Source organism: Mastomys coucha, unplaced genomic scaffold, assembly GCF_008632895.1.
Source record: "Mastomys coucha isolate ucsf_1 unplaced genomic scaffold, UCSF_Mcou_1 pScaffold11, whole genome shotgun sequence".
NCBI classification, from domain to species: domain Eukaryota; kingdom Metazoa; phylum Chordata; class Mammalia; order Rodentia; family Muridae; genus Mastomys; species Mastomys coucha.
In genome coordinates, this window is record NW_022196893.1 from 6,765,196 (window position 1) to 6,775,413 (window position 10,218).

The 10,218-nt window shown below is 50.0% G+C and overlaps 1 protein-coding gene across 2 annotated transcripts in view; it reads left to right on the forward strand.

Moving 5' to 3' along the window:
• Nucleotides 1-5,927: 5,927 nt before the first annotated feature.
• The window catches only part of Mapk15 (mitogen-activated protein kinase 15), a 5,753-nt gene continuing 1,462 nt past the window's right edge, over nucleotides 5,928-10,218 (forward strand). Inside the window, exons 1-9 of one of the 2 annotated variants that reach the window (XM_031346556.1) lie at nucleotides 5,928-6,161; nucleotides 7,252-7,350; nucleotides 7,463-7,492; nucleotides 7,641-7,731; nucleotides 8,217-8,347; nucleotides 8,430-8,593; nucleotides 8,745-8,884; nucleotides 9,512-9,569; nucleotides 9,974-10,111. In XM_031346556.1, coding sequence (XP_031202416.1) covers nucleotides 6,093-6,161; nucleotides 7,252-7,350; nucleotides 7,463-7,492; nucleotides 7,641-7,731; nucleotides 8,217-8,347; nucleotides 8,430-8,593; nucleotides 8,745-8,884; nucleotides 9,512-9,569; nucleotides 9,974-10,111 — 920 coding nt within the window. In that variant the 5' untranslated portion in view covers nucleotides 5,928-6,092. The remainder of the gene's footprint in view (nucleotides 6,162-7,251; nucleotides 7,351-7,462; nucleotides 7,493-7,640; nucleotides 7,732-8,216; nucleotides 8,348-8,429; nucleotides 8,594-8,744; nucleotides 8,885-9,511; nucleotides 9,570-9,973; nucleotides 10,112-10,218) is intronic. The other variant, XM_031346548.1, reaches the window with a different exon arrangement.

Consider the following 10,218-nt stretch of genomic DNA (forward strand, 5'->3'; position numbering starts at 1 on the left):
TCATCATCATCATCATCATCATAATGTAAACAAAATTATACTAAGCATGATGGTTTGAATAGTATAGCTCTCATAGACTCCTGTGTTTGGTTAGGAGATGTGGCTTTGTTGGAGAAAGTGTGTCAACGTGGAGGCTGGCTTTGACGTCTATGCTGAAGCTCTGCCCAGTGTGGCACACAGTCTCCTTCTGCTGCCTGTGGTTCAAGATCTGGAACTCTCACCTCCATCTCTAGCACCATGTCTGTCTACACACTACCTTGCTTTCCCTTTAATGATAATGGACTGAATCTCTGAAACTGTAAGCCAGCCCCGATTAAATGTTGTCCTTTATAAGACTTGCCTTGGTCCTGGTGTCTGTCCACAGCAGTAAAACCCTAAGACACTAAGTTTAGGGTCTGGTGAGATGGCTCAACAGGTTATGGCACTTGCCACCTAGTCGCATGACTAGACTTTGGCCATTGGAATCCACATATTGCAAGTTGTCCTGTAATGTTCTCACACTTGATACACACAAATAAAAATTAAATTTAAAAACAAAGAAGAACCTGTTTTAGTATTAATTTTTTGGGGGGGGGTGTTTTTTGAGACAGGGTTTCTCTGTGTAGCCCTGGCTGTCCTGGAACTCACTCTATAGATTAGTCTGGCCTCGAACTCAGAAATCCGCCTGCCTCTGCCTCCCAAGTGCTGGGATTAAAGGCATGCGCCACCACTGCCTGGCTAGTATTAATATTTAAAGTAACTTGACTATGAGATTCTTGTAAGGAAATGATGTTGGTCTTAAAATACTTTCTTTTGGACTGGAGAGTTGGCTCAGGAGTTAAGAGAACTGACTGCTCTTCCAGAGGTCCTGCGTTCAATACCCAGCAACCACATGGTGGCTCACAACCATCTGTAACAGGATCCAATGCCCTGCCCTGGTGTGTCTGAAGACAGCTGCAGTGTTACAACTATACTCATATAAATTAAATAAATCTTTAAAAAAAATATTGTCTTTTACTATGAAAATGTACCTAATCTGTTACAGAAAATGGGGAAAAGATAAAAACCATTAGAGAAGTGATCAGTCTACGTCCCATGTATAATCAGGCTGAATTAATTAATTATATATATATATATGTGTGTGTGTGTGTGTGTGTGTGTGTGTGTGTGTGCATATATGTGTTTATATGTGCACATATGTATGTATATGTATATATGACCCAGTCAAACACCTGCCATCTTCAGGAGTTCAACCATGCCCTCTTGCAAAAGAGCAGTCTAGCTGGGCTTCTTGACTGTCTACATCCCCTCCTAGAGGGACAAGGACAGTCATGGGACCCTCACCTGAGTCCGCAGCATCCTGTTGTCTGCAACTCTGCCTTAACTGCACATGGCCTAAGGGAGGAGCTAGAGGTTACAGGGAAGGAAAGGACTAGGACTGAGGCCTCCATCGAAGGGGCTATGGGAAAGCCACCAACCCTGTTGAGGAGGACTTTCTAATGCAGCCTTTTGGTGGAGGGAGCACCCTCGCTCCACTGAACAACCCCTTCTCCATGCTCTGTCAGGAAGCCCAATAAACCCAGGAGCCTCCCCAGAGTAAACCGGTAGAACTGTGCTCTGGTTTATCATGGGATCTTAAGAGGAGAGAGAGAGAGGTTGCTGAGGTCTCTCCAGAACAGAATCGTCTCCTCATGACCTGTTCCTGTGCAGGTCAGGGCAACTGATACATGTACTAAGCAACTTTTATGAACTTGTGACATCACCTGATTAAGGTACCTGCATTTCCATACACGATGGAGACAAAGTGTAAGAGTCAAAGATTTACAGGCATGAATTGGTATATTTTTTTTAAAGATTTATTTATTATTATATGTAAGTACACTATCTCTGTCTTCAGACACCCCAGAAGAGGGCATCAGATCTCATTAAGGATGGTTGTGAGCCACCATGTGGTTTCTGGGACTTGAACTCATGACCTCTGGAAGAGCAGTCAGTGCTCTCAACCGTGGAGCCATCTCTCCAGCCCCATGAATTGATATATTTTTTAAAAAAATTATTGAAGAAAATGTGGAGCTGGAGAGATGATACCCCAAGGGGCAGCAGGACCGTTTGTCTGTCTGTCTGTCCATCTGGAATCCAGGCTTTTTTTTTTTTTTTTTTTTTTTTTTTTTGCGCATGGCAGGAATCTGAAAGCCACCCCGCCCCTTTGTTTGTCAGTTTCATACTCCACACTGGATGGGAACAAATCTACCACTGACTGACACGGAGGGAATCCAGGCATATGGAAGGCCAGGTATCTGCACAAAGCTGCATGATCAGCTATGGCATCAGCTGGCTTGGCTCCAATATACTGATGTCCCCTTTAGTGTGCAACTATCACCCCCAGGAGGAACAGCAGCCAGGAGACCAAAGGTACAAAAGGAGAGTGGGCGACCAAAATACCTGGATTATAACAGGGAAGAGTCCCTGAGGGGAAGGGCAGCCCAGCCCCTGGGCTGGAGAGTTTAGGGGTAGAGGGAGTGGTATGTCAGCCACACCCCGTAACAGGTAGGGGCTGAAGTATGTGAAATAGGAACCTCAGCTGCTTGCCCCTTAATTTTATTTTTTTAAATTAGAAACTCCCAAACTGAAGAAGGTGTCAAACTTGCCCTCAATTTTTTTTCTCAAGGCCAGAGAAATGGGTTAGTAGTTAAGACTATTCGCTGCTGCTCTTGTGAAAGAGCTGAGTTTGGTTCCTAGCACGCAAATGATAACTCACAATCATCTGTAATCTTAGTTCCAGTGACTCTTGTGCCCACTCCGACTTCTGCAGGCACCAGGCACACATGCAGTACACATACAAACATTCAGACAAAACAGTCAGACATATAAAATAAAATAAAAACAAATAAATCTTTAAACAAAACCCACCAGGGTCTCTCTATTTAGTCCTGGCTGTCCTGGAACTGGATATGTAAGTCAGGCCAGATTCATAAGGAAACTTGCACTGTTACTTTAGAACCATTTCTCCCAATTTTCTCTGAATGCACTATTTCCTGTGTTCCACCTAACAAACTTGGAGGTCCCAGTTCAATCATGCTTGTGGGGTCCTTTCTCTCTCTCTCTCTCTCTCTCTCTCTCTCTCTCTCTCTCTCTCTCTCTCTTTCTCTCTCTCTCATAGCAGAATTTCTCTCTCTCTCTGTGTGTGTGTGTGTGTGTGTAATGTGTTCATGTTTGTGCAGGTCCTATGTGTGCCACTGACTATACAAGTGTGTCTGCACATGTGCACATATATGTAGAGCAGAGGTTAATGCCAGGCTTCAAGAAACCTCCACTTAATTTTTTTAAGACAGGGTCTCTCAGTGGGACCTGGAGCTTAATTAGGCCAGGCAGGCTGGCCAGCAAGCTCTGGGGACCCATCTAGCTCTGCTTCCAGGCAATGGAATTGGTTCTTCTGTGGTGCTGAGGATTATACTCAGGCCCTTTTGTCCTCACATCCACACATGTACTGAGGCCGGAAGTGAGATTTTACTCCCAACACCTGGGAAATAACAATGAAAGGAATTTGCGTAATAGTGCGCATCCAGTTCTGGCTTAAGCCCAAAGAGAAACTGGATTTGGACAGAAATACTTTGCAGCTAACATAGATTTTTAAACCAGAAGATTCCACACTTGGACTTATCTGTAAATCTCTTCTAGGTCCCAGCATTAAGTTATGCTTTGAGCTATTAAACATAGTTTACAGAAACTGCAAACTTGGCCATTTTGGACAAACTGGAAACTGAGTTAGCAAAGATAGTTCCCAAATATTTTGAAATAGATCACGGTTGTTTCTAGGTCATTGTTAGGCAGAGTCATCCTGCCTGGCAGGATTACACTCCTTGTGACATGGAAACAGATCCTAATGGGCAGTCTTGGTGAAGAAAACTTAACAAAAGCATACCTTCCTTTACCCCTAAATACACTAGAGTGCGGCTCTGCCGTTCTTATCTTTCTGTAGTTCTTAAGAGGTCTGCTAACTTCACTTCTTATCCTCTAATCATATTGGAAGCAGGGCTCCTTAGCTAAATTCTACTTTTGTGTAATGATAAATACTAAGCATGTTCATTGGTAAGTTCTTTATAAGCTTAGCTTATTATTTCCAGCTTTTCCGTCATCACAACCACCTGAGCTATCTCTCCAGCTCCAGTGTGGCATTTATTACTCCCCAGGATGCAGGAGGAACCCTCTGTTCCTGCCAGTGGTCAGTGTGTGTGGCAGACATCCCAGCAACTGAGTGGTCAGACCTCACCGTGCCACCAGATATGCATTATACTCTGACCACTAGTTACTACAGGCCTGCTGTGTCTGCTGCCATGGTTGATGGCAGACATTCGATGAAGCAAGGCAGAAGGGACAGGAAAAGCTGAAAGCTCTTATTTTTATTTATTTATTTTTAAATTTTGTGTGTTTTGCCCGAGTGTATATCTGTATGAGGGTGTTGGGATCCCCTGAAACTGGAGCCACAGGCAGTTGTAACTGAGCTGCCATATGGGTGCTAGGAATCGAACCTGGATCCTGCAGAAGAGCAGTCAGTGCAACTGAGCAATCTCTCCAGCCTTAAACTCTTTTCAAAAGCTGTAGCACAGGGTCATTTAACTACCCAGCCCCATAACTGCAAGATAATGATGGTTTCTTTTGTAAGTTTGAGGTTTTCTTTCTTTCTTTCTTTCTTTTTCTTGGTAATTCACTTTCACTGTATTTTACACATTTTGTGTAAACATTTTACACAAATGCTTATCTACAACAGATTTTTCTGTTTTGTTTTGTTTTGTTTTGTTTTGAGACAGAGTTTCTCTGTATAGCCTTGGCTGTCTTGGAACTTACTCTGTAGACCAGGCTGGCCTTGAACTCAGAAATCCACCTGCCTTTGCCTTCCAAGTGCCTACAACGGATTTAAATCTTACTAAAAAGGCTGGTCCCTGGGTATGCTGGCCCTCTGACAGAGAATGTGAGAGCTCAGAGCTCTGTGCTTCTCTACTGTCCCCCAGGTGGCATTCTAGTCCAATGCCTCCTGTGTCACCTGCTCCCTCCATCGTCTAAGCTCTCTAACGCACACAGATTAACTCATATACACCCAGGCTCACATAATTCCTGCACTTACTCCACTCAGGCTTGATGTGACCCGGAGCTATGCTAATGGAAATGGTCCTTCACTCTCAGTGACTGCAGTGGGACAGGCCTCCCCAGAGCATCTGGTGGAAACAAGAGAAGGGTCCTAGAAGTAGGTGACTGACAGGTGGGAGGAGCATTGGGATCATCTCCCTGTGGCTTCCGGGGGTGCCCTGGTGGTTACCTGCTTTCAGAGATGAGGTCCCTGGGTGTCACCCAGTTTTCTTAAGGAAACTGAGGCATAGGAAGCTGGGGGAGGCATAATCGGCATCTTCCATCTTTCGTTTTGTTGGGGGTGCTAGGGATGGAACTCTGGTCTCCCGCATGCTAGGCAAGCACTCTGCCACTGAGCCACATGTCTTGCATTCTCTCTGGTCAGCCTAGGCTTGCCATCCTCCCCACATCCTAACAAAGGCCCAGATCCAGTTCCACCCACTGCTCTTGAACTCAACATAATCGCGACCTCATGGCCCCTTGCAACCTCCTCCCTCTTATCAACGTGCCCAATTGGTCCTCTGAGTGGCCCATGCCTTTGGGCTCCATTCAACTTCCCTGCCCAGCAGGCCTGGAGCCTCAAAGCGTTGGGCTCACTTTCCCAGTCACCTGCTCTAGTGCTCTTCCACCAGGGTCTAGGGCACCCGCCACACCCTGATCTCGCCAACTTTTTATCCACTATTGCATCCAACAGCTTCGCTCCTGAGAGAGCCTGGCTCTGAATCCCCGAAACTTAGCACCCCCTCATACCCTGAGACGTGCACAACCCAGGGCCTGGTGGAGCTGCCTCCCGGCCTCAACCTCCTCCCCGCGTGCAGCTCTGAGCAGGGGAAACCAAGCGGACAGATGGGGCTGGCTGCAGACCCCGCCCATTGGCGCAGGCGCAAGGGAGGAGCATCGCCGCTGCCGGTTCCCAAGCCAACGGATCAACAGGTCCAGCTCCGAGCAAAGAGTCGGTGGACCTCTAGAGTCAGCGCCTGCCTCTCGCCATGTGTGCTGCGGAGGTGGACCGTCATGTAGCCCAGAGATACCTGTTCAAGCGGAGGCTTGGGAAGGGGGTGAGCGCGGGGATGTCCGGTCATATGAGGGGACACTGCAGTCACTTGCGAGTCTGGTCAGCCCCATCAAGGTCTAGTTCTTCTGACTCCTGGGCTCGGGCCCTGCTTCCTCCGAAGCTTCTGTACCCCTGTTTTCATAAGGAAACTAGGCAACACTGGAAAACCTCGCCCTGAAAGGCAGGCCCAGGAAGGTCTGAGTGGGAACATAGAGTCAGAGCAGAAATTGTGTGTGAGCATCGGTGTATTCGTGATTGTAACTGGGTCTGAGCATATGAGGTTATATGTGTGAACGTGTGTGATTGTGCGAGTGTTTTCTGTGTGTCATGGAGAGGAGCAAGCAAACAGCTATTGCAAAGGCCCCGAAGCAAAGACCTGTTGGCTGTTGGAGACATTACATTTTTATGCACAGAGCCAGGAGGAGTTGGGAGAGCGACAGTGTTAGTTCCCATTGTGTAGAAGGGATCTAGAGAAACTTCAAAACTGACTTTAATTGGTGAGCTGTAGCACTTGTTAATACTTTGCAAATCTCACCCTGTTTCCTCTGGTGAAGCTCCGTGGTGGGAATGGGTCAGGGTAGCCGAGAGAGTAAAGAGCCTACCTATAAGAGAGGCTGGAAACTTGGGCCAGTGTAAGGCATAGATGGTAGGAAGGGAAGCCGCAGGTCCTGGATAGACTCTGTAGGTTAATTCAATAGGATTTGCTAAGTAGATGGGATGGGGTTGTAGGGAAACAGAGTCAGAATGTGTGGGGAGCCGGAAGGGTAAAAGGTCATTCCAGAGACGGCTGGTCCTGCCTGCCCTGTAGTGCCCACTTGTGGCTTCACGTCCACATAGGGGCCTCTCTAGCTCTCACCCCTTTCCCCGCTCCAGAACATGATACAGTTAGTTGTAGACTTTGTCACTCCAGGCCTTTCACACTCTGACCCCTCCCAGCATCCAGAGCTGGCTGGGGCAACCTGGCTGGCTGGAATATATATATATATATATATATATATATATATATACATATATATATATATACATACATACATACATACATGCATGTGAAGTAGAGGGCTCATGTTCCGCAAGCTGACCCATGTGTTCCCCAGGCCTACGGCATTGTGTGGAAGGCCATGGACCGGAGGACTGGCGAGGTAGTGGCCATCAAGAAAATCTTTGATGCCTTTAGGGACCAGATAGATGCTCAGGTAAGCGAGCAGGGAGGAAATATGGGGAGCATTGGGGGGTGTGGGAGAGCCTGTCCCGCAGGATTCCTGGCGTTTCTGGGTCAGCCCTGCTGGGCATTTCTGTTTCTTACAGAGGACCTTCCGTGAAATCATGCTTCTCAAGGTAAGTGGCCCAGGCCATCCTGCCACAGCACCCCTCCCCTGAGTGTAGGTCCTCACAGACAGAGGAGAAGCTGGCCCCAGTGGCCCAGAGCACAGCCCTGGTTCTCCCCCCCACCCCCACCCCCCGCAGCAAAAGTCTGTCTTCCTAGGAGTTTGGGGGTCATCCCAACATCATCCGTCTGCTTGATGTAATCCCAGCAAAGAATGACAGGGATATTTACCTGGTGTTTGAGTCCATGGGTGAGTGAGGCTTTGGCCAGACCCCAGCCCTACTTGAGTGGCCTGGCTCCCTCCTTATGTTCCCTTGCTGCCTGGCCCCTTGCTGTATCTGTCACTCTCATCTGTCCCCTGAACCTGAGCGCAAAGCCTGGGCATGAGCCCCCTCTCCCCTTACCTGCCTTCACCGGCCTGGTGGTGACTTCCGTCCCCCCACCCCGCCACCCCCATCCCTCCTGCACAGAATCCTTGCTCTGCCCTCATTTGCCCTTCTCCCTGTCCTGCTCAGTGTGCATACCAAGAACAACATGAGATGGGATTGAGAGCAGTTCCATAGACCCTTAGGGTTCTGTTGACAGTGAAGACAGACAGACAGAGCAATGGCTGGGCAGCCTGGCAGAGAGCTGGGATGGGCTGAGGGCTGGTGCAGGCTCAGAGTGGTACAGACCCGCACTCTTCACCCTCCAGACTGACCTGCGTCTCCTTCCCCGGCTCCTGCCCCTTCCCAGACACCGACCTGAATGCAGTCATCCAGAAGGGCAGACTACTGGAGGATATCCACAAGCGTTGCATCTTTTACCAGCTCCTGAGAGCCACCAAGTTTATCCACTCAGGGCGCGTCATCCACCGGGATCAGAAGGTTGGGTCCACATTGTGCCCACAGGTCCCTGGCTCTCCTGTGCTTCTGGCCCACTGGGTCTCAAGCCCATTCCTCCTTCCAGCCAGCCAATGTTCTATTGGATTCTGCTTGCCGGGTGAAACTTTGTGACTTTGGCCTGGCACGGTCCCTCAGTGACCTCCCTGAGGGGCCTGGGGGTCAGGCCCTGACAGAGTATGTGGCCACACGCTGGTACCGAGCTCCAGAGGTGCTTCTGTCTTCCCGATGGTAACAGCTGGACTCCCAACCTACCTTCTCCCTTGAGGTCCCTGTGTCCTGCTTGGGCCCCCCTGAGTACTCTGCTGCCCCATCCCTGTACGCCCATTCTGCCTCTGCCCCTGTGTTCCCTGCCCTTGCACCATACCCCTTCCTGCTCCAGGTATACCCCTGGGGTGGATATGTGGAGCCTGGGCTGCATATTGGGAGAGATGCTTCGAGGGCAGCCACTGTTTCCGGGGACATCTACTTTCCACCAGCTGGAGCTGATCCTGGAGACCATTCCATTGCCCTCCATGGAGGGTGAGCATGTCCCCACCTCGGCAGCCTGTCCCTAGGTATAGGATAATGAGTCGAAGGGCACAGCCTTAGAGACAAGCAAGCCCCAATAGTGTGCATGGGAGAGAGTCCTTAGCCCCAGGAAAACTGAAAGGGCCCTATGGATTGGAGGGCCCAGACAGCAGCTGCTGGGGGCGGCCAGTGCAGAGAGGCAGAACTGGCCTCAGGGACAGAGAAAGTTAAACAGTAACAGGAAGGGGCTGAGTGTGCAGAGGGCCCGCAGAACAGGAGTGAGGTGCCTGCACTGGCTGCTGAGAGCATCCGTAATGGAGAGAGGACATGGCAAGAGAGAGACACCTTCAAGGCCCAGCAGGGACGATTCTGTTCCCTCAGCAAAGTCCTGGTTTCTGAGTAGAAGCAAAGGGAAGTGTGACCCCTAGCATCCCCTGAGCATGTTGCAATGTGTGGTTTCCAGGTAAGGCACAACTATGGGCACCCGTAAGCTCAGACAGGGCAAACGGCTGGCTTTCAGAGGGGTCTGTGCCCTTCTAGACCACAGACTCTGTTGCAGAAGCCATGGCTGACCCCCCCCACACACACACACACACCAAACCTGCCTTGTTCATACCTCCTTCCTCCACCCACCCACAGAGCTCCAGGGCCTTGGCTCAGACTACAGCGCTTTGATTCTGCAGAATCTTGGGTCCAGGTGAGTGGAACACTTAGGCGTGGGGGAGGGGTGGCAGGTCGCAGGAGGGAGCCGCCATCTTGCAGCTGGCACAAGGAGCCAGTTTGTACCAGTGCAGAGCTCTGCGCTTAGCCCTAGCCTCTTAAAGCTTAGTTACGAAGGGGGGCGCGGAGGGTTGGAGCAAAATCTAGCAGATAGGCCAGGAAAAGAGAAAACTAAGAAGAAAACTAAGACCCATCCCCCCAGAAATGAAAACACCCCAGCTTTAGAACAGGGAGGAGCGTCCCACTGCGCAGGAGGGGGTGAAAAGGTGGCCCACCTCGGAAAGAGGATTTACACAAGCAGAAAAGCAGAGGTCACGCCACAGACAGAAGGTTCCGCGCGGGTGGGGCCCTAGAGAGGAGACGACAGGCAGCTGCCCGCAGGCCACGGCAGACGCTGGACGCCCTCCTGCCGCCAGACACCCCCCCAGAAGCCCTGGACCTCCTCAAGCGACTCTTGGCGTTTGCTCCAGAGAAGCGGCTTAGTGCAGAGCAGGCACTGCAACACCCCTACCTGCAGAGGTAAGACGCGAGAGGGCGGACCTCGGAGTGAAGGGCTGGGGTGGAAGCCCGGATGGCTCGCTCGTGCTCCTCTCTCTCTCTCTCTCTCTCTCTCTCTCTCTCTCTCT